The sequence below is a fragment of the Strix aluco genome, chromosome 1 (genome assembly GCF_031877795.1).
Source record: "Strix aluco isolate bStrAlu1 chromosome 1, bStrAlu1.hap1, whole genome shotgun sequence".
NCBI classification, from domain to species: Eukaryota; Metazoa; Chordata; class Aves; order Strigiformes; family Strigidae; genus Strix; species Strix aluco.
In genome coordinates, this window is record NC_133931.1 from 16379972 (window position 1) to 16405172 (window position 25201).

Here is a 25201-nt window from a genome sequence, read left to right on the forward strand (position 1 = left end):
AGGTGAAAGAGGAGAGGAAGATGGCAAGTCAAGAGAGAAACTAGATCTCTAGAAATAGTAGAGTGCACGCTCTTCCAGCTCTGGATATTTTTATATTAATTCAAAGTTATGAATATATATAAATTATATTATATTCAAGGTACAAATTTTTTTGGATATTGACTGTATGCCAAAATTTAATCTACACTTTAAAACAATGTTAAAAAGAAAATTTCCAAATAAACGTATAAGTGGAATACTGTGTGGGGCACTTTCCTGGCCTCCAACCAAAACAGGATTATGTGTGCATTTGGATGAGACAAATGGCAACTGCCAGCACACCAAACTGAATGACTTTTAGGTAGTTTTTGTTGTTTTAACATCTGCCCAGTAGAGCAACACATACCGATGTTACAGCACCATCTTTCATTCACATACCATTGCCTTCCTGTTGTGGGGCTTTTCAAAGAAGCCTACTTTTTTTTTTTTCTTCACGCAAGAGTATTTTCAGTTCTCATCTAAATAGGCCACCTACCCTGAGCTGGTGTGGGGAAGTAGCAAATGGAAACAGAAGTCCTCACTTTGTTCTTGCCTTTGCTTCTTCCATGGTGCTTTCTTCTTTACAGATCTTTTTTCCCACCTTCAAGGGACACCTTCTCTCCCTTGTGACTTTGTAGCACAACATCAATAACATTTTGAAAGAAATACAGTAGGGATGAAGGAGAAGAAATTGGTACCAAAGTCCCAGGTAGACGTTTTGGTGCATAGAAAAGTTTTCCTGGGCTTTCTTCTCCATCTTTCTTAGTCCCTTTCCAGCCACCACCATCCCACTCACCACCACAGTGGACATGCAGCCCTTTTGCTAGGTGACAGCAAGCCCTGTATTTGCTTGCATTTTCTATCTGTGTCAGAGGGGGTTGGGTGTCAAGGTAAGTGTTACTCAATTCTTGTCATAGTGTGATCTGTGCAAACCCCTGCCCGAGGTGATATGGTGCATAGAATAACACTAGTTCATCTCCCACCTCATCCCCAGCATTCAGCACATCTCCCCCAGAATTTTCAGAAGTAATAAATGTAAGTAATGGGTAATAAATGCTTTGACAGGTTGGATACTTCATGCCTTTTTAAGTAAACAGGTATAGTATGTCTTAAGGCAGTTGTCTTAGTTGATAAAACAAACCAATTTATAGTTTACTTTTAGCATGAGAGTCCAGGAACCAGCATTTGGGGAGAAATTTGGTCATTCCCATAAAACTTATACTATAGCTCTTCATGAAAGAAAAGATAAATTTGTGTGAGCATGGTCTCGCAGATTTGTTTAATGTGTCTTTCTTTTTTTCTTTTGTTCATTATGTGTGTGTTCCATGCAGACTCCCAGGCCTTTAAACATCATTAAGCAGAACAATGGTGAGCAGATCATTAGGAGACGAACAAGAAAGCGCCTTAACCCGGAGGCACTTCAGGCTGAGCAGCTAAACAAACAGCAGAGGGGTAGCAGTGAGGAACAAGTCAATGGAAGCCCCTTAGAGAGGAGGTCAGAGGATCATTTACCTGAAGGTCATCAAAGAGAAATTCAGCTTCCCAGCCTCAGTAAGTATGAGGCCCCAGGTTCATTGACTAAAAGCCATTCTGCTCAGCAGCCAATATTGGTCAGCCAAACTCTGGATATTCACAAAAGGATGCAACCTTTGCACATTCAGATAAAAAGTCCTCAGGAAAGTACTGGAGACCCAGGAAACAGTTCATCGATATCAGAAGGGAAAGGAAGCTCAGAGAGAGGCAGCCCGATAGAAAAATACATGAGACCCGCGAAACACCCAAACTATTCACCACCTGGAAGCCCTATTGAAAAATACCAGTACCCACTTTTTGGACTTCCGTTTGTACACAATGACTTTCAGAGTGAAGCTGACTGGCTGAGATTCTGGAGTAAATATAAGCTGTCTGTTCCTGGGAATCCACACTACTTGAGTCACGTGCCTGGCCTACCAAATCCTTGCCAAAACTATGTGCCTTATCCCACCTTTAATCTGCCTCCTCATTTTTCAGCTGTTGGATCAGACAATGACATTCCTCTAGATTTGGCGATAAAGCATTCCAGACCTGGGCCAACTGCAAATGGTGCCTCCAAGGAAAAGAGTAAGGCACCACCAAATGTAAAAAATGAAGGTCCCTTGAATGTAGTAAAAACAGAGAAAGTTGATAGAAGTACTCAAGATGAACTTTCTACCAAGTGTGTGCACTGTGGCATTGTCTTTCTGGATGAAGTGATGTATGCTTTGCATATGAGTTGCCATGGTGACAGTGGACCTTTCCAGTGCAGCATATGCCAGCATCTTTGCACGGACAAGTATGACTTCACAACTCACATCCAGAGGGGCCTACACAGGAACAATGCACAAGCTGAAAAGAATGGAAAACCTAAAGAGTAAACCTTAGCACTTAGCACAATTAAACAGAAATAGGTTTCCTTGATGGGAATTCAATAGCTTGTAATGTCTTGTGAAGACCTATAAAGCACTTCATATAGAGAGCATGCCTTATCCAATATTAAATCCCTTGTTCTTTTTTTTTTCTTCTTTTTTTTTTTTCTTTTTTTTTTCCTTTTAAATGAGTGGGTTACCAAGAAAAAAAGAACAGTTGGATGGTGGCCAGAAGGGGGAGAAGATAATTATACGGGACATGGCCCACCAAAGCTAGCCAGAATGCAGTGAATCATGGTGAATAACCTTGAGAAAATTTTACCGGACAATTAATACCTTTGCTGTAAGAGACATAACTGGCAAGAGTGCAAAGATGTGTATATGTATATACTGCTGCAGGGGTATAGTGAACATATGCACATTGTATATAAGAACTAGACTTGTTAAATATACTGATGTTAAAAGGTCATTTCTTTAATTTGGGCTAATTTCTGCCCTACAACATGCCTTAGGATCACTTTGTTCTCAAAGCTTTGGCAGCAATTTCATCTAGATGTTTCTCAGACTCTGCTGGTTTTTAGCTACCATTTTATCACTACATTCTTTCTGGCACACTTTAGTCTAGGAAAACCATTTTGTGCAAGTGAAGTCTCTAATACAGAAGCCACTCTCTAGGTTTAATTTGCATAGAACAAGGTAACCTGTATTTTATTTTAATATATTTTTTAATATATTACATTTCTAAACCTTAAAGTCTAAGGTTACTTCTCCACAAGCTTAACATTACTATACATACCAGTCGATCCCTTCAGTAGACTTATACCAGCTTTTGCTAAGTAGCATTAAATGTCTTCATAGTACTTTTTAATACTTAAAGCTTTGTAAAAACTATCCATGAAGGGAAAGCTCCTCAGCATAACTGCTCAGGGAAATAGGGCTAAATAACTAAATATTAAATAATTGGTTAAAGGTGCTGTTAGACGAGCCTCCATGCTTGCTACAAGGGTGTACAAGAACTGACTTTAATCATTTTCATTATAGTGTCCCAACCAGTAGTTTATTATTTTGCCACAGGGATGTAGAAGATATTACAAGCTACTGGATGCACTGTCAGATTAACTTATTTCATTAAAGAAGTTGGGAGAACAAATAGAAAAAACCTTATTTTTCTAGTAAATATTAATGTATTACATTTCAAATAATGGTGCCTGACATATTGAATAATTATTTTCTACAGTGTACGTATGCAACAAAGATATTCCATCATGCATTAGAGTCAGTTCTGGCTCTGCCTCGCTGTTTACATTTGCAAATGTAGCAAACAAGGTAATGAAGCAACTATTTCTATTGCAGTAGGTATCTTTTTTTCTGTGTGTGTGCATTAAAGTTGTAAACGATAACATGAAATGAATGAAATTTGTTGATATTAATGGTATGGAAAAACAAGAAGGAAATGAAAATATTTTTATGCCTACTTAGGAAAAAAAGGGTAGCACTATTCATTCCAAGTACTTTTGTATTCTTAAGCTCTTAACTCACATTGTTATGCTTAAAATGATAAACATATATCCTCTTTTTATTGCTTTGTCTGTGTTTCAGAAGAAACATTTCAGAAATTATTTTGATAAGTGCTGTTTGACGATGCAGCACTGATGTTTTATTGCATTCTGTAGTAGCATTGCACTCCATTTTTACAATATTACGCAGTTGCTTTTTTGTTTTGTTTGGGTTTGTTTCTTTTTCGCAGTGCAGGGTCTTAGTTCCTTATGGTTGAATGGCAGGTGTAGCTCAACTGGTTCATGAATGTTGCAGCAAATGAAGTTTAAAATGTCTTTCTGATATTATGTTGTCTTTTATTTCTCCATTCATGCATTTTATTTTTTAAAATGTTCTATAAAAATATCTATGGACTAAGTCCTCACTTGAGATTATATGTAAAGGGTCCTATTCTGATCTCACTTACATGCCGCCTTTCTCAGATTTTCATGTAATTGAAACTAAAGCATCATAAAAAAAAGTTCTTGTATTTAACTTACTGAATCTCACCACTCTCCCCTCTAGAATTTGGTGCACTTATAAGATACTTAACCAGATAGAGAGGGAGGTGGAAGATAAAAGGAGAGGTGATAGGAAATGTCTTATAGGGTTTGGCAAAAGGAAAACCAGGGAGGAACTGGCCTAAACGTTCAGCACTTTGATAGTCTTTTGAAAAATAATGTGCCTAAAGCAGCTGGCAATGAACGTCACCATGCATGAGAAGCACTTACACAGTTGATCACCAAGGTCTTGCAGACCTTGGCAGTATTTTATGTGTTACATTTTCACACAGATGAAACATTATTGCACAGTTTCTCTGATTTGTTAGGCACAGACAGGCTATTGTTCAGCATTAGGCTTTCATTCCTTCCTGCTCCACCCATTGCTTCTATACTGGTGAGCAGCATATGGAAAGTCCCACTCAATCTGTTCATGGTTGAGTTCTATAACCCTTCAATAGTGTTCTAGGTTAGCAAAGGATATTGGGCCACATTCTTCTTCTTCTATTTTTTAGATGAATCTCCAGCTTGATACCAGTGCCAGACAAAGTCTGGTTATGTTTTTACTATTGTTCTCCAATAATAAGTTCTGACTTGGTTTTTGTGGATTTATTTTTGTTGGGTATTTTTTTGTTTCTTTTTTTTCTGTGGGGACTGAAATAGATTGCCCGCGTTTTGTTACGTCAGGGTCCAGTGTGTGTCATTTTCAGCTTTTCCAAGAAACATGTTAGACGCACTAAGTGATTTTTATCAGCTTCAGAAGTAGCTGCCTGCCGGTTTTCAGTAGTTACTGGTTTGATTTACTTCATCTAAGACCTACCAGTTCCTGTGGCTTCTTCATTTATAGAAGCTGCATCTTCATGGCAAAATAATTTAGGGGGGACATGCACATTGTAAGGCTTGAGCACCACCCTGTACTTCATAACACCTCTTGCTAAATTTGGAAGCAGAGGCCAATAACAGGAGATACACATATCAGGGTTTGGGGATGAGGAGAAATGAAATCTTATGAGTGCAAAGAACAAGACAGGTTTTTGAATGTTAGTATTGCACACCTAGATGGTGCAAATAAAATTCGGAAAAAGTTCATTGTTCTTGCCATGACATATTGAGATGTTCTAAGATTTCTGCTTTGTAAGAAATGGGATTTTGCCATAGCCTGTTCTATTTGATTGGGGTGGGAGGAGCACAGTTTTGTTTTGTGACAAAACAGAGGTGACTCATCCCTCTTCCAGACCCCCTCACAATGGATATTAATCAAAAGGAAAATAAATCCCAACATTGAAAAAGAATAATCTTACTTAATAACTCTCAGGCAGAAACTAATGTTAGCACACACAAGTAGTTATTGCAACCACTGCATTTCAATCAGCTTACAGCACTAAAAATGGAACTTTCAAAGAATATTCTCAATTTGTCAGTGTCTTCAAGGTGTTGTAGTTCTCTTACTAAGGAATGGTAGTTTGAGATCTTAAAATGTATCTCAGATTGGGCCACAGAATGAGTAGATGGTTCAAAACCAGATGATTTGTGGTGCCTGTCATTAATCAGTTTGCAGAATGGACAGTGTTTCCATTAACACTCTGTATAGCAGGATCTGTCATGCAGCATCTTCTGCAAACTGGACTGTATCTTAAGCTATCACTTCGTGGCTGCTGCCCCCTAGGTTAATGCAGCAGGAGACAAAAGATTTTCCAGAGCAGAGTTTGCATTCAGGTGCTAAACTCAGAGTTCTTTCCAAAAGAAGTTTTGCACCTCATTGGCACTGTTCTGATGAAACTCCCACTTAATTTTTCATGGACCATCCAGAAAGGGGGAGGGACACTTGATACTTTTGTCTCAGCTTTGCCTAAAAAATGTACCATTGCACACTGTGACATTTTAAAGAGAGAGAACAGAGACATCTCAAAAAGTTGAGGCATGCTGTGGGTGAGAGATTATTTTTGCAGTTAGAGGGGCAGCAGGACAAAAGTGACTGATGCTAATTGTGTACAGTGCTGAAACATAGTGGTTGTGCAATGGGGAGACCTGATCTGGCAACGGTGGATTAGTACTCAGTTCAGGGATGGACTTTCACGTCCATCTTTGGACTGGACAGTGTTACTTTGTAGTCATAACTACTTGCTTTATGTGCTAAGGATGTTCTCTACCATCTGCTTTTTGCCCAGGATGTCTAAATATATTCCCGTTCTTGCTCCTGTATTGATTTTTCTTGGCTGACTTAACATGCTAATTCCTAATACTGGTCAGGAAAAGCCAAAGAGATTAGAAGTTCACTTCTGTTCAGCCAGAAGGGTAGATATATTTTCTTCTGCTTCTGTGGAGACAGTTATGCTTGGCAAAGAATAGTGAACAATTTGTCAACATATTCCAAATGTGATAGATAAGTGAGAAATCCTTTCTAAACTCTTCTATAAAGTTAAGATGAGCCAAGTAAAATGATTTACATAATTTCCTCACCTCAGAATAGGATTCCTCCCCTACCCTCTTCCTCACAATTTCATTTCATTCAGCCAGCTCCGGAAAGCTGGCAGTTGGTGAGGTGCTTCCTATATAGTAATCACATATAACCTGATTTACCTCTTTTTAAGAGGATAAAAGACAATTATTTAGTGGCTGCCAGCCAGATAAATACCAGTTTCATTTGATTTTTGGTTACACTTAACAAAGTAAAATTCTCAGAATAAACACTGTAACAGCAACCACAGTTTTCCATTCCTATCATTTTGGCCTCTGAGCTCTATGTAGAAGGAGAACAGGAGAAAAGGAAACATCTCAAAATGCCATTGTAAATTTAGCTTGTAGAAAATTCACCAGCAGAAAAAGGAAAAAAAAAAAAAAAGAAAAAAAAAAGTACTTCATAAAGAATGACTTCATGTTGCTAAAAACCATCATTAAACTTGTAGCCCTGATTTGACTCTAGAATGTTGGCTCTTAATGTTTTGTCCTTACAACACATGGATGTGTTTTTTGTTTTGTTTTGGGTTTTTTGTTTTGTTTTGTTTTTTGGTTTTCATAGTGCATGTTCATTTCTACTCACAAACATGTTCTTGGTGTATTTCTTATGCAAACAATCTTCAGGCAGCAAAGATGTCTGTTACATCTAAACTTGAATAATAAAGTTTTACCACCAGTTATAAATAAGATTCATGTCATTGTTTCTGGGGAAAATGTAATGTCATAATGTCACAACACCATAGCGGGGGTGGGGAGAAAAACAATCCAGAGTCGAGCTGCTGTGAGAGCATCTGTGAGAAATGGCTGGTGATTATGGCTGAAGGGCAAAGGCAGCATTGCCGAAACGGTAAATGCATGAAAAGAGAGGAGCTCCTTCAAAATTGGATTAGCCCTATTGCAGTCCTTCTACGTTAAGGACTCTAGATGTGGTCCAAAACTCATTCAAGTTTATGACAGGATTTAGAGTGAAAGTCTCTCTCCATGGGGTTTGAACTTTTTTTAATACTCCAGCAGCCTGGCATTACATTACTGGTTTTATTCTGCCCCAAGGAGGAGCTAATATTGGAATAACTTTGAGAAAGTACCTAAGAAAGGCTGATACTGAAATGTGATCAGTACCCCAGGGTTAACAAGTCTACCTTTCACACAGAGTCCATGGTGATCTTTAAATAATCCCTGATACTCAGGGCTGTGGCTTCACATCACGCACACAACTCTTCCAGGAAGTCCTGCTCGGTCCCATTGCACAGGTTATTGACCTGACTCAAGAACAGAGAGTACCACCTACAATGTTGCCACCACCACTTCCTTTGGCAACCTCGGAGGTTTCCTCAGAGATCCTGACTTGGAGCACTGACCAAATCAGCTCAGCTTGGCATTTCTGTTCGGATGACCTCACAGCCCAGGGTGGTATGGCTCCCAGCCACCATTTCCATTATGCTGTAATTTCCTTTCTCCATAGGTTTTGTCTCATCTCCATGGTTGAGACTGTTCACACTCATACAAAATGTTTTAAAGTAATGCAAAATGGTAAAATCTGTTTATAAGGTTAGAGCACAAAAGTTCTAGAGCTTAATTTTAAAAGCACCATGCCAGAAATAACTTCCCACTGCAATTCATGCTTCCAGTGAATTCAGATGCAGGCCCTATGCATTTTCAGTCTCTTTTTAATTTCCTGAGATTAATAAAAATAATAACTGTAGTAAAGAAAAAAAGAGAAAAAAAGCTTTCAAAAGCAGGGAGAACCAGTTTTGGAGACATCAACTTTATGCTTAAACTTTATGCATTTTGAAAAAGATGCTGTATGCAAAAGCTGTTTGATATGCATTGTGTAAGACCATATATCTATATGGTATATATACACTCTATATATGTAAGAATATTTATATAAACATTATATATACACATATACAGAGATGTACATATATATTCACAGAGAGAGAGAAACTTTATATATGTACAGTGAAAGCTAAAATTTAGAAATCAAATATCTACCTGTTTTAAGAACATCTTTTGAGGATAACAAGTTTTAATCCAAATTTATGTTCTTGTTATAAAACTATCCTTGACCGATGCAGTCTGTCTTTAATCAGAGTTAAAACCAGTGTTTAATATTGCACTTCTGTCTCCATATACTTAAGTGAGCTCATAATTGTAGGAGCTGATGACCTCAGATTTTCCTTTGTGGTTCTACTATTTGTATAGCCTACTTAGAGTGTTAATGCCTTCCTCTTCTAACAGCAGCTCCACATGTAAGCAGCTCGTATAAGTGCACACTGACATTGTTATCAGGTCTTAATATGCAATTATAAGGTTTAAATTTGTGCCAAGAATCTAGGAACTTACTGTTCTAGCAGCAGTATCCTTGATTATTTCCTATTTAGTTTTTACTACTGCCATATCTTGACATAGGTCAGAACTCTGGTGTCCCAGGTACAGCCAGGCCGAGAATATAAAAGGTAATACATCTGCTGGTAGCAGGCCCTGACCCTCATCAAACATTTATATATGTATAAAGTAAAGTTAAAAAAAAAAAAAAGGTATAGGAATAGGTGCTGATGCAGAAGAAAATGGACAGAATGAATAAGCAGTGTGCTTCATTCTGTATGAAGGGGAAGTGGGGTGCTTTCAATATTATATTATTAATAGAAGAAATGGCCTGGTTATTTTACAACCTTATTTATTATAAATCACAAAAAACCACTGACTTTATAAAATTGTGTTGACGGTGGGGATATAAAATCAACAAAACAGCAGAATATCAGTAAAAGTGTTTGATTTCTGGGTCTGTACTGGAAGTTTAACTGTGATGGGCAATTATGCTGGACAGTTGGGACAGCTGAAACCTGATGGAAGAAGGGTTTGTACTGACACTAGCTTCCCTTGATTTCCCTGAAGAGTCTGACTAATCCTTGTGTGCAGAACAAGAGTATCAGTGGGTCCTTTCTGTAAATGAAAGTGTCTCCTGCACATCCAAAGGAATAGAAGTGTCTTTCACACATTGTGGTTACAATGTCAGTGGAAGTGTCTGATTCAATTCCAAATGCTACTGTGGAATTGACAGCTTAATGGTGAGATTGATACAGTGACATCTCTGTCACCTACCTCCAGACAGCTCCATCAGCACTGATACAATGTCAATGTGGTTGGCCAGAGAAGAAATACAACCATTTAAAAGAATAGAAGAGAAATACATTAAAAAAGAACAAAAACTTCTGTTACAACACTGTAAAGATGATAGCTTAAATCTGCCACAGAAAGTCTTTAGGTTAACAATTTGTTTTGCAAAGGCAATACAGCTGCTGTGGCCTTATTTCTGAGTGGCATAATTTATTCTATGATTTGTAGTACAAAAAGCAAAGACCCAACATAAAGCTAGCTCTCTTCTCAGTGTGGCATTCTTTTAAGGAAACAAGACAATAAAGGAATATAAAAATGGATTAGGAAGGCTTTCTAATTATCATTTCAAGGAAAGGAACTAGATATTTTCTTACCATTTATTTTTGCAAAGAACAACTCTTGCAAAGCAAAATGAGAATATTTTCTTTCCCTTTTAATCAAAGTAAAGTATTTTCCTCCCTGATAGAATCTGATAAAACAGGAAATATATTTCAGTGTATGAAAGTATGAGATGTGGAAGCCTTTCAGAAAGGTAAGGTGATTTTTCAAAGTTAATGTTCCTTAAGGGGGGCATTCACATTGTGTACTTTGGACACCCAACTGTAAGTACACATTACAATCCTCATCTTCGTACAGTCAGTCGAACATTCAGAGCAGGAGCTTATTAGATGATCATAGCCACCCACTGGAGGAGTCCAGACTGGATGATCTCCAGAGATCTCTTTTTGCCTAGATAATTTTGTGGTTATAAACATTCACAAATTCAGTCAATTTATGTTTCTCCCTTATGAGTATAGTATATACAGCAGGGAGCAATTGGAGACAAAGGCCAACAAAAACTGAAGCACATCTGTAGATGGAAATGGTGGAGCACATCAAGAGCTCTCTAATACATGGGCCTTTGAGGCCAGAGCTGGATGAAAGTACAAAATACGCCATTAAACACATGGCTCTTAACTGGAGCACAAAGGCTCTTCCATCTATTTACATTTTCATAATAACTCACTGCAATAAATCCCTAGTAATTATACATTAACCTCTACAATTAAGCATAACATTATAGACTGCTGATGCACTGACATCACTATCATACTCATCAACACGACTCTTTTGCTAACTTCTATATCATCTATAAATTAAGCTGGGAATATTAACAGGCATTGGGTGGATGACTGTCTGCAAGGTTTAGTGGCTAGAGAAGTCCCTGGCACACTTTGGCTGCGGCCAGCTATGTGCTTCTGACCAGGTTCCGGGCACAGGTGGGGAGTTACCACAAAGGACACCATAACCAGTTCTCAGGGAAAGGGGTATGAATGGGTCTGTGTTACTTGTACCCATTCTCTTGGGGATAGTTTTACAGCAGGAAGCACCAAGAGCCATGGATACATCCTGAGCCAGCTGCCACGCTGCTTCAGTGTGTGGGCATGTTCCGGGGGCAGAAGGTTTGCAAGCAAAACTATGTGCCGGTGTCCTCAGATCAGAGAATGGTCTTGACCATTTTTGCTTTACTAACATTGTCCTTGCCTCTATTTACTTACTCCCTTTGTGTGATGAGGGTGGCTGGAGCAGCTTTACCTGATCTTTTGATATCTGCAATCTGCTGGATTTGACTAGGTAAGCTTTAAAGACAGAAGCACTTTTAGATTCTTTTTACATATAGAAATCGACTTCAGGAAGGGGGAAATGTTTCCTGGTACTGAGTGGGGGTGATTTTATTATTGTTTAGCTCAGTTGTAGACAGAGCTATGCAATATGTACATAATAGATGTCTGCACTTGATCAAATAGATCATAATCCTGTTTTCTGTTGTCTTACATTATACATTTTGTGGGCAAATCTTCAGCTTCTAGTAATACAAATAAAGACACAACAACAATGAGCATTCCCATGCTTCCAGTTTCAAAGAACAGAACTCCAAGCTGTTACAATTGTAAACACTTTTGAGACAACTCAGATTTTCTTGCCCAGAAAAGGGCAAAGATTTTTTTTTTAGCACAAAATGCTTCAGTGGTGTTGTGAAAGCTTCTTTTCTCAAAAAGGACTTGTTTCAACACATTTTTAGTGAGCTTTACTTAGAACTTAATAAGTTTTATTTCAACTCCCGTTCTAGAAAGATTTTAGTTTGACAGCAGAAAAATCCCCATCTGTGTCTATGTTCCACATTTAAATGAGTATTCTTGCTAGCTCTTTCATGGAAGCCACTCTACAAACAAATCCTGAACTACCTTAATTATTTAGTAAAAAAACCCTAGGTGCAGCTTTTTAACAGATCATATAATTCTGGTCTTTGAAGATGCACTCAGTCATTCTCTGACGTCATCTACAAATCTAAAGCCATAGTTTGCTGTGATTTTTTTCGTCATGACATTGTACAATATTGTCTGTGTGCTAGGCAAATTAGTATATTAAAAAGCTTTTAATAGAAAATACACAATTAACTGTTCTACATAACTTGTTTCAGATTATGCAGAACAAAAAGTAGTAGAGATTAATTTACCTACACAGGCCACCAAGTTTGCACTTAAGCCAGCTTTCTCCATTTCCTGAAGAGAGAGTGTGCTGCTGGTGAAGATACATGGAATAACACAGAACTGCCTAAATTACTGGCACATATAAAAGGGCAGGCTTTACACTGCCTACAGTCTTAAGATGATAAAGACATTTTGCATCAGAATGCCTAAAAGCAGAAAGCCTAAATATACAAAAAAGATAGGAATTTCAGATTGGAACATGAGGACTGGAAAAGGTATTACTGGAGCAAGAGTGAAATAGGCCATTATATTAAAAAAAACCCTCAACAAAGTATAACAGTGGTCAAACATGTACTTAATAAAGGTGAATTGTAACAAGCGCATAAGACTATTTAATGCACAAAGATAGCAAAGTTCCAGGGACTTTGGAGAGTGTTGTATCTGATGGCTATCATACAAGATATTGTGTGATTGCTGGGAACAGGCCTTGGAAAAGACTGGACCTTTTCTCATTCTCTATCAACTGCCTGAGGCCACAATTTCAGGAACTCTTCAAGCTGGAGATGCTGCCAAAAGAAGCAGTCCCACTCCTATCTGCCCTGTGCTGCTCTCTTCCTTCTACTGGCACAAGTATTTGTGTTTCCATGAGATGTACCAGATCAGGGAACTAATTGTCTCCCACTTGCCCCCCAAAAGGTGACTTTTAACCCCCATTAATTCCCTGATCCAATTCCTAGCACAGTTAACAAAACACCTGTGTCAGCGGTAAGTATGTGGCGGTAAAATGAGCAGTCCGTGATGTGGAAAAGGCAGTATGGGGTTTTTCTTGGCAGCTAGTGTCAGTCTGAAGTGTTCAGAAACCTATAGTCTGGGGGGCTGTATTGGTCCTGGTTTAGAGCAGATTCTCAGCCGTGCATCAACACTGAATTTTGTTGTTCAAGGTCTATATGCAGGGTGAGGATGAGGGGCAAAACCTCAGCTGCAACACCCTGAAGATCCTCCTTTCCCTGTGACAGCAGCTGCCAGACAGATGCACCTTGTCCCGCAGTGGCCATGGCTTAACCGTCCCTCAGTGGCATGACTACATCCAGTGTACTTTACGCAGAAAGAGTGGTCAAGTCCTGCCATTTTCTCATGCCCAACTATTGCTTTGTGCAAGTACCTGCTTTGCCCATGCCTGTAGAAAATCCAGGAAAACTGATTCTATGCATTTCTAATATGGACAATAGAAAGTTTACCTATTTCTTGCTCTTCATCCTAAATCACATTTCTGTATTTATTGCTACACTGCCCTTGTACTCCATAAAGCTGAATACTGCAGACTCCTCACCAAAATAAGACACTACAGGTGAGACAAGGAGATAAAGGGAACTGGATGGGGAAAGTTTCAAGTGTTCCTCTCTTCTTTCCTGTGGTTATTAGGTAGACATTTTTTAGTTTGTATTTTTTTTCCTTTGTTCCTTCTTTCTCCCTCCCAGTCTCTCTTTTGATTCCAGTCTCTCTTTTGATTCCACTCTGCTCCTTATAGCTCATCACTGATCACAGCATTATTTGCCTGTACATAGCGTAAAAATGCTAATGTTTCTTTGACAATGAAACACTCCGAAATATCCTCCTGGGTTTTGCCTATGGAGCTACTGAAACATTTGATTTGTATCAAAGTTGCAGGCTCTCTTCAGTTCAAGGTATTCTCTTCTCCTTGCTACTTCCATAATAATTAATGCTAATTTACTAAGACAAAGTTTCGTGATTGTTCATTAGACACCTGAGACTGAAACTCCTTGACTGTTGATGCACCAGGTGACACCAGGAGATTGTCCAGATGGAAGAGTTGCAGAGGGAGAGCAAGTTGATTTTGTTTTGTGCAACAGAGTCAAAACTCAGCATCGTTCTGCATTTTGGCCTTTTAAATAAGAACACAAACAATTTGATGATAGCAAAGTGCTCAGCTTTATCCACCTTCCCAAAGTGGATTGAGATTCCACCTCTGAGGATTACAACTCCGAACTCCCTAAACTATTTATTGTCACTGAGTAGGTGATTAATCTAGGACAAGCAAAGCAGTTATTGCCCCAGCCACATATTTTCTCCCCTCCCCCATGCAGAGGTAACCTTTCCTACAGTTGAAATAACTAGGTTGGACATATTCTGACAACTTATGTGCCCCAGAATTGTAGAATCATAGAATGGTTTGGGTTGGAAGGGACCTTAAAAATCATCTAGTTCCAATCCCCTCGCCATGGGCAGGGACATTTACCACTAGACCAGGTTGCTGAAAGCCCCGTCCAACCTGGCCTTGAACACTTCCAGAGAGGGAGCATTCACAACTTCTCTGGACAACCTGTTCCAGTGTCTCATCACCTTCACGGTAAAGAATTTATTCCTCATATCTCATCTAAATCTACCCTCTTTCAGTGTAGTCCTGTCACTACACTCTCTGATAAAGAGTCCCTCCTCATCCTTCCTGTAGGCCCCCTTGAAGCCCTGGAAGGCCGCTATAAAGTCTCCCTGGAGCCTCCTCTTCTTCAGGCTGAACAACACCAACTCTCTCAGCCTGTCCTCAGAAGGGAGGTGCTCCAGCCCCGTGATCATCTTTGTGTTCCTTCTCTGGACTCGCTCGAGTAGGTCCATGTCCTCCTTATATTGGGGGCCCCAGAGCTAGACACAGTGCTCCAGGTGGGGTCTCACGAGAGCAGAGGGGGAGAATCACCTCCCTCGACCTGCTGGTCACACTTCTTTTAATGCAGCCCAGGATGCTATTGGCTTTCTGTGCTCTGAGTGCACATTGCTAGCTCATAGTCAGTTTTCCATCCACTACTACTCCCAAGTCCTTCTCCGCAGGGCTGCTCTCAATCCACCCATCACCCAGCCTGTATTTGTGTTTGGGATTGCCTTGCCCCATGTACAGGACCTTGCACATGGCCTTGTTAAACTTCATGAACTTGTGACTTAGCACAACTTTGTAGAGATTTACAGGATTGTGAAATGGGAAGACTTGGGTACAGGAAGCCACTCTAAGCTCTCCCTGATGAGGTGGACCTCTGAGAGCAGACCAGGGAGAGGACTGAGGATGGGTGGGTGGTTCTGGGGAGTGTATGAGGCACAGCAGTGGAACACTCACTTGGACAGATCTGAAGATGCTGAATTTCCTTTGTCCTCCTGCTGGGCATCTTCTGTTGACTGTATTATCCACTATCCCATAGACTCATCTGCATCGTGTCTCTGTGCCTTGCACAACTCCACCAACACCAGTGTCTAGTCTGTGAACTATTTTCATTGAGTACAGAGGACAGAAGGAAACTGGTGAACAGAGAGGCAGTATCAGATCCTGAATACGAAAAGCCCCACCACTCTGTAGTAAATTTTAAAATTATAAGACTCCCTGAGGTCCCGCTGAAAGCAGAGAAGCAGAAAGGAGAGAAGGCACTACAGCCAAACAGTACAGATCTGTAGCACGCTCTATATATACTTGAAGTACATAGTCTTTAAAAATGAACATATTTTGAGACTCTACTTTAAAATAAATGACAGGCCCTGCTTTTTCAACAGATGAATGGCTAGGTTTTCCTGAAGATCAGACCTCTTTTTAAGGTATCTGAAGTTGTGAGACAGAAACACATGGAAAATCTTGGCCTAGAATATTTTAAATAACTTCCATAATTAATATGATGAGGACTGGAGACTGGATGAAGAAGACAAAGCAAAGATACAGCAAACACACAACATGTGTCTTGTGTTCTTGTGTCTGTGAGTTCATACCAGTGAATCTGAAGGAGTGTGCAAGAAGGATTTATCTGTCCACCTTCTTATAGTGAGAGAAACCACAAGGCCAACATACTGATTTCTGCTCCTCAATTTGTATTACAGCAATGTTATGTTTTATTTATAAAGCGAAAATTTCTGAAGGGGTTACAGAGTTTAATCACTGGGAGGTCTTCAGAACCCCTTGAAATGTAGCTTTCCATAAAACATTCTGGGTGAGATATCTTAAATTGGTTTTAACAGAATTGGAAACCAGCTTAGTCAATTAGAAAAGTACATGAAATTTTAGGCTTGAAAAATATCATTACTTTAGCCAACATCTGTCAAACCTATAATTCTTTCTCCTATGCTCACAAAATGTGAAGGAAGCTAATATGGCCTCATATTTATAGCACTATTGCCTCACCAATATTGAGTTAAATGAGCCAGTTAAATGAACCTACGTGCAGAACTCGAGGATGTGGGGACTACTGCCTAGATGCATGGAAGAGCATATGGAAATCTGAGATGCAATGGGAAACACTAGGCCCAGATATATACTGAGCTAAAGAATACCCCTTTTTCCCATTGCACTACTGAGATAACAGAAATGGAATATTTAACACATTGATTTTAATCTCTCCCAAACCTTCCTACTTCCACTGACTGGATACCTGCTAGTGTTGTAGTCTACTCTTATTTTATTAACCCAAAGAACTGATGTCATTTAGTGAATCAAGATAATTTCCTGTAGATTATGGACTTCCTTAGAGATTTCTTGCTTTAAGTATTGATTATTCCCAACACTCTTTAATTCATAAAGCCTGGCCAGAGTGCAGCACAAAGGAAACAGGTCTGCCAATAACGGCCAAAGAGAAGAAGTTTGCTAGACTATAAGCCTTTGCCAAAAAGCCTTTAGAAATTAACACTCCTCCCTTTCCTTTTTTCCACCTTATAGTTCCTTTGCAATTTTCTGACTAGTTTCTCCTTTATGTGCATACTTTCTCTCTTCTTAGTTTAGAGATGGAACTAGTAATTTCCCAGCCCTACTAATGTATTCCTACCTTCAAAAAGGCAGAATCTGAACATTAGTTGTGAGAATACTGCTTAAACTTACTATATTATTATATAGTTATAAAAGCATATTATTTTCTTGTAATGTCATAGCTGCCAGTACTGGAATGTATAGTGAAATGCATACTGTGACACGAAGATATAAAGATATATGAAATTACTTAGATCAGCAGAAAAATTTTGCTTTTCACGATGTTCCATTACTCTAGATATAATCCAGGCAAGTTTTTTGAGCTAAACACTGAATTCAGGGCTAAGGCTATGTGAGTGCCTATATGTATATGCATTTGTTCATGTACATGAATTCATTCAGACGTATTCACTTTAACATCTGCTAGAGGAACATTATTATTCTCTAAATCTGAACAAGTGTTCTCAACTTCTTTATCCTGTGTCTTGTTTCTGGACTCTTTCACTGAAAAAGAAATTTTCCTTTTTATTATTTCTCCCTGCTCCCTGCGGGATATTAAGAGTGTTCTCCATTTGGTGTCTCTAATATTTGAAGATTACCTAAGACTGAATAGAGAGATATTCCAACCTAAATAACCTTGCTTTAGTTAATTTTTTTTTTCCATCATAGCTTTGCTAGCTAGCAGAATTAGATATTAATAAAAGCACTCAAAATTATCTATGCAAGCATTAATAATATATCACTTGTCACTAAGTTTTTACACTTCTCCAAAACTTTTAAGCACATTTTAGTTTAACCTGAAATTACGTAAAACAATAACATAATTAAACTTATATGCAACTGCTTGGCTTTTTTGGTCAGTGTTTTAAATTACTCAACTTGGCCTTCTTTACTGCCTCTATTTCAGTACTGCCATCTTGGGCAGATCAGCCTAAGCAACGAGCTCTGGTTTCATCTTCCAGTTCCATCAGCTAACTTTAATCAAACTATGTCATACAGAGTATTTTCCAGATGGCAAATATGATTATCTGAGTCAGATGAATATTCAAGTAAAAAATACATATCATATATGCTCTAATGCATCTTGTATGTCTGTCTTATATACAAAAGAGTGAAGCAGGAGGCTCTGCAAATTTGAGTAAATGCAGATCTTCATTTGCTGGATCATGAAATAGTCTCACCTTTTTTGATGCATCTTATTTTTGCCAAGAGAATGGTGTAAAGAAAAATGTTTCTGTAAACACAGGCTTTGCCAGTCTTCTCACTGTACACATTCTTACGTCATTGTATGCTGGTTCAGGCAATCATTTTAATCTAATGTTTCCAGGAAAAAATAGATATGTCCTAACAATATAAAATGATATATCACTTAATGAGACAAAAAATGGAATAATGCTAGAAAATGAATAAATCTTGTTGATTAAAAAGAATACTTTTCTAGATTAGTAGAAGTTAGGTTTTCCAAAGATTCACAAGTTAAGGAGTCAAGCTTCTGTAAAAGGTACAAAGCTAGTCTGAGAAACACCTTTTCTATTTAATGTCATCAGAAAACATTTGGTTTTGGTTTTAACCAATGTCAGTGAAAACCTGAGAGTAAGGAATAGAGATATCTTAATCTTGTCCGTAATATCTTGATCTACTGTAGATAGATTTGGGTTATCCAGACATTTTATTGGTTATAATTGTTACCTTTTACTTAAATTTCATATAATTATCTTAAATCTAGTATTGTCTATGGCAGTGTCCATGCAATGAATAGAAATGAATTTTTATACATCTTCAGTGGAATTAGCCATATTCAGCATATGAACATATTTTTGAAGGCTCAGAGCTTAAAGTACATCAAATGAAGCAAGCTGATGCGTCAGTGGATTATCACCACTCAGACAGTGTTTATTTAGATTTTTTTTTTTTATTATTATTATCTTACTAAAAAGAAGCCTAAATGGGAAAAACTTCACCTGTACAGGCTTCCTAGCATGGATGTGCTCTTGTAGTACTTACTTCATCTTCAACTGGATAGGATAGGATACTAAAGTCCCAAATACTTAATCCACTTCAGAAACAATGTTCTACCATGACTATTACAAGTGTAATTGTAGCTACAGTGTCTTTTTAATCTCTTGAACATCTTCTATATAGTCTCAACTGATTAGAAAAAAACCCTTCGCTTTTTGAACTTAATAATACAAAGGATTTTTTGCTCTGTGTTGTTCTGTCGTTTCTGTGATTTGATTTCAGTCATATGTAAGAGCTAAAAGATGTATCTAAATGGATATGAAATTGATTAAGGCGATTTGGGATGAAAGAAGCAATAGAAATGTCAAATACTGCTACTACTCACTTCATTAGTGGATGAAACTAGCAAAGACTGTCAGCAGTCACCTTCTCATTTAAGACATTTGATTGTTTTCTTAGTTATTTTGAAAAAAAGATAAATTGCATCATCCTGGCTTAGCTGGAAGCTATCTAACTCTTTGGTTTGAGTTGAAAATCTCAATCTTATGTTTTTCTGGGGACAGTAAGTCTGTTGTGAGTACATGCGAAACTTCTGTGTGCATTAAAAAAAAAGAAAAAAAAGTAGCTGTCATTCACATAGTTCATTATATTTCCCTAGAACACGAACTGTAAATGGTTAACAGCTTATTGAGTGCATCACTCTGATTATGGGTAATTTTCCCTCTCTTTTCAAAATAGCTGTTATTGGTTTGTTTCTCAGAAATCTATTTTGTCTATTTATCAGCAATTTCAAAATTTCTTAGAATTTTTGTGGCAAGTAATTTTGTCTAGCATTTCAATTTGCTTCATTACAAAACTGGCCATCTTATTATTGCAGTTATTCTTTGCCTAATATTTGTTTAGTACCTACAGCATGTTCAGTTCTGACTAATAAAAAAAATATAAAGACAGTGAATTTTCTGAAGTAGTTCAACTCTAAAAGCCAGGCATGCAGAAGAGGGATGTGTTGGGAACTCCAGAATAAGTAAGGCATCTGGACAAGACGATTACTTGAGGAGGTAAGTGTGAGTGGCAGAAAAGGGGTCTAGGATTCAGCTTTTTAAATTGTAATCAATCTTTTTCTGAGCATTGTCAAAGAAATAGGGAAAAGTCTTGACCCTGTTGAAGTCAAAGGCAAAACTTCAATTGACTTCAGTACAGCTCTTTCTGCTGTAGAATTTAAGGGACTCAGAGGGAGAAGGAATAATATTGGAGTGACTGGAATGTGGTGGACTTCCCAGAAAATGGATCAGGGATAAGTTCATCATCTTCTGAAATATAAGATGCTGTTGACTAAGTCTGGATACAGAATACTAGTCTAGGCAGGCCCTTTGATCTGCACATGTATATAAAATACTTTCTGCCTCCACAGCAACTTCTAATCACATTTTCCAAGCCTTGTAATCTAGCCAAAACAATAACAGTAAATCATTGATATTCAGATACTAGGCTTGTATTACAATAGACAGGCAATTCTCCTGAAAGATCTAACTCATTATATAGGCTGACAAGGATTTGATCAGTGCTTTTATTATGCCTAATGTAGTTTCTGCATTTGAAAGAAATGGTTGTAGGAATCTTTGAAAGATTTGATACCACTGAATAAAAGCTCAAAGATATTTTTTCCCTGGCCTGCTTTCACTACTTTCTTAATCAATTATTTCCATTTGTCACTGCTAATGGCATTATCCCTAATACCTTCTCCAGTGACTTTTTTCCCTTACTTAAAATCTTTCACTTCTATTTCTGTTGTTTAACCTTCGTTTTCCTTGTTCTGCTGAAAACTGACTTTCTTTCATAGTCTTTCCCTGGGTTTTGCTGGTTGTTTCAAAGCACCACATGTCAGCTCAGTAGTTCTGCAGTTCTGAGGTGGATCGAGGAGGAGGAATCTGTCACGTTTTAGCAAAACTGTTACTTTACTGACAGTTGCAGTCCAGTCTTCAGCATTAGAGCAGATGCAACCAATATCAGCATTTTTTCAAAGTTACTCAGAAAGACCCTATTTTTCAAACAAGTCATAGGATTATCTCCTAACAATTCCATGTGCTCTGTCATGGCTTTCAAATAATTGCTGTCCCTTAAATTAATTTTTTTTTTCCCCAGTTTTTATCCTATTAAATGAAAAGTAGGTTGAAAAGTTCTTGTATTTATATTTTGCTCTTTTGAGTTTACCTTTACGCAACTTGGGGCTCATCTTTTAGAAAGAAAATACACATTCCTACCTCTGCTACAATGACATTTAAAAAATGCAAAAAATACTGTTTTATAAACCAAGGCATCCCAACATAGCCTCATACTTCTACCCTGGTGAAGCTTTCTCTCAACCAAAACATGTCTTAATTCCTGTCACTGGTCAATTTATAGATGATGCAGCTCAATACCAGTATTTATAACCAAATTAAATAATGCCACATGATTTTGTTTTAAAGCAATTTCGTTAGTATGGAGAAGAACAAAGGTTATAAGACTGAGCAAATCAGAACAGCTTTCTCCTTAGGGTCAGGACGATTTATCACTGACATTATCAGAATTCTGACTTCTTCTATCCCCATCTACTTATTCTCTATCTGCAAACCATAAGGTTCAGGTTGGAGACAGCTGTTTTACCAGGGGCTACTGTGTTATTACTGTACACTGAGGCCTATTGCCCCCTACTGGGTTGAACTCCACACCTGTCTTCCTTCCCATTTACTTGATAGGTCCCTGGAGAAGCTTCTGTAAAGTTTGGTCTGCAATTTGCTGCATATGTCCTGGAAGTGGCTCACCTCCTTGTTCAGAGTAGAGGAGACCTCCAGTAACTGCCAGTGCTTGGCATTTGGTACAAGATGAATGAATTTCTCCAACTTGAGGTTGCTGAATATCTTAGAGATGCTGTGGACCAAAGGCTTCAATGTGTGAGTGCGGTTATGTTGAGATTGTGAAGTTCAGTGGGAGAATTTCTACAGATGCATTCCTGAGAGATGGTGTCTATTTGGTTGTATATGCAACAAGGAGAAAATCTCTCATTGCTTTCTCAGGTTAATTTCCAGTCAGATGATACTGATGTAGATTAGAAGTCTTTGAAGTGGTTTTAAAGCAAACCTGTAATTGATTTTCAGCTGCAAAACGTGTGTGAGATGTTCTACTTAGGTTGAAGTAACAATCCTATTATATAGGAAGCTCAGAACTCCTTGCAAAGTCCATGCTAGATACCAAGTATGTGAATTTCTCAATTCAGCAGAAAGGATTGTGAAAGGCTTGTGTTTCTTCCCTACTGGTATCATGGGTGATATTTAGAAGATTTAGTATTGCACCAGTTGCAAAACTGTTCTGTATCCAGTTGCCTCTCTTCAAGACAATTCCAGGATAAACTGAAGAGGAGGGAGTGTCTAGCAGCTCCAACTGATGGCATTATGGGCTTAATGAAATATGAAGGAGAGGGAGAGATTGGAAATCTTCATTCATATACTCCATGTCCTCAAAACCTACATGAGCTTTGGGCTCAGACCACACCTTTTTTGTGAGATAGACCTAGACAATCTTGACTGGAGACTTCAGAGGAGTGGCCATAAGAGAAACCTTTTGGAGTTTTCTCTCTGGAATCTCTAGTTTATGTCTCTTCCTGCACAGCAAATTATAAGTAAAATTATATTGAACTTTCTTAGAAAATTGATGGTTATTCTCAATGCTTTTGTGCTGAGTTGACCTTGGCTGGTTGCCAGACACCCACCCAGCCATTCTCTTACTCCCTTATCTCAAGAGTATGAGAGGAAAAAATAAGATGAAAAAGCTCATGGGTTGAGATAAAGAGAAATCACTTACATCATTACATCATGAACAAAACAGACTCAGCTTGAGGAAAATTAAATGGAACAGAAAATTTATTGTCAATTAAGATAGATTAGGATGGGGGGACAAGAAGACAAATTAAAGCAACACCTTTCCCCCAACCCCCACCCCATTTCTTCCCAGGGTCAACTTCAGTCCCTCATTCATGACTCCTCCACCACCTCTTTCCCATGCTGAGCAGTGCAGGGGGGTGGGACATGAGGGTTTTGCATTCAGTCTATAACAGTCCTCTGCTGCTCCTTCCTTCTCACACTTTTTTTTTCTGCTCCGATGTGCGGTCTCCATGTGCTGCAGTTCCTTCAGGGAATATCCCTCTTCTCCAGCGTGGGGTTCTTCATGGGCTGCAGTACGGATATCTGTTCCACTATTAACCTCCACAGGCTGCAGGGCACAGCCTGCCTCACCATGGTCTTCTCCACAGGCTGCAGGGAGTCTCTGCTCCGGCACCTGGAGCACCTCCTCCCCCTCCTTCTTCTCTGACCTTGGTGTCAGCAGGGTTGTTTCTCACACTTTTTTCCTTACTCCCCACACTGCTGTGAAGCATTTTGCCCTTTCTGAAATCTGTTTTCCCAGAGGTGCCACCATCTTGGCTGGCTGGCTCAGGTGTGCCCTGCAGTATGTCCACTGGAACTGATGGGAACCACCTGGATCTGGCTGTGTTCAGTACAGGGCAGCCCCTGGCCTCTTCCCACAGAGGCCAACCCTGCAGTCCCCCGCCACCAACGCCTTGCCCTGGGCACCCAATAAAGCAGTACAAACATCAGTTAACTAAGTCTTTCTCAGGAAGGCAGGCAAACTGAGCTATGGAAGCCCCCTCACAGCAGGGATTACAGCTCGACCTATTTTTTCCCTTTTGCGCAGGCCCAGGCCATGTTTCATTCACTCGTCAGTTCCAAGTACCATCTTGTAAAGCTGCCCTGAGTGAAAGGTAGACTGGGTGATCACAGCCTTGGCTGAAGAAAGATTGCAGCAGACAGCCATCTGAAACAAACCACGCAGCCTGCTTTTTTACACTGAAACATTTTAGAAAATGGCAGGCAACACTAATGGCATTACTCCAATGATTTCCTCGGGAGTTACTTGAGATGATGATGTATCACACTGATCCACATTTTCATTTAATTTAACAGTAGAAATTGACATTTGAAAATGAAAGTATTAGGCTGGAGTCCACAGTGAATGGCTGCAGGAGCTAATGATTGAATGCTTTTCAGAGTGCTCTAAGAGAAATAATCGTTATGCTATTTCTGCTCTCATATTATTGCTAACACAGTACCTATAGTATTAATAACCTATTTAGCAAAGAATTTTCAGGACTAATCCTTGTTTTAGTTAATAGGACTTGCATTATTTACAAGTGAAGCACAGATAATGCGTTCCATACATTTCATCTTTCCAAGATAAAAGGCAGATGACTTTTCCATGAAGAAACTGTCATCTAAGAAAGGTGGAGATGTAGTAGGTAAAAGGCACTGGGATACGTAGAGAACAACTATGGGAAGATTTTAATTTAATTTACACATATGTATGTGTTTAAAAATTATCATACTGAGTCACACAGAGAGAGGGGGTTTAGGAATGCTTTGAAAAAAGGGCTTGAGGATCTTGTTCCCAGAGAATAAAAGACTTAAGAGCTTATAGAGATTTGTATATATTTCAAGCTTAAAGTTGTTTTTTAGAATGGAAGGTCACATATTTTTTAGCCATGATTGAGTGTCAATGGAAGGTACAATATGGTCACAGTAACTAAACAGGTGGTATCTGGTAATTACATGTGTCATTCTGTAAAACGGTCCTTTGAATTTTTATGTAAATAGAGGTTTAGGATGTAAAGGGAGGATGGACTATATTGATTAGTGTGCAATTTTGATACTGCCCTTGTCGTTATTGAATTGCCATTTCATATGACTGTGTTGCCCTCTAGAGGTCGGTCCCCAAGTGAATTCTGTAATTGGGTCTTTTCCTTCGGTTTGCAGAGCAGGCCTCTCTCTTTGGAGAAACAAGTTCTTCAATTACATCCCAGTTAACACTTGTAACTCAATAAGTTAGTGAAGTTCACGTCTATGTTCCCCTTCTTCTTAACTGCTAATATTTTCTTGCAGTCTTATTTTTTCCAGTTTTTTATTAAGATTGGGCATCTAGTTTCAATGGTTGCAAGCCACT

General features: G+C 38.6%; 1 protein-coding gene across 3 annotated transcripts in view; it reads left to right on the top strand.

Moving 5' to 3' along the window:
• The window catches only part of TRPS1 (transcriptional repressor GATA binding 1), a 218203-nt gene extending 210621 nt beyond the window's left edge, over window positions 1-7582 (top strand). For all 3 annotated transcript variants that reach the window (XM_074808374.1, XM_074808551.1, XM_074808465.1), the window contains one exon: window positions 1350-7582. In XM_074808374.1, the coding sequence (XP_074664475.1) occupies window positions 1350-2411 (1062 nt within the window). In that variant the 3' untranslated portion in view covers window positions 2412-7582. The remainder of the gene's footprint in view (window positions 1-1349) is intronic.
• Window positions 7583-25201: the final 17619 nt, after the last annotated feature.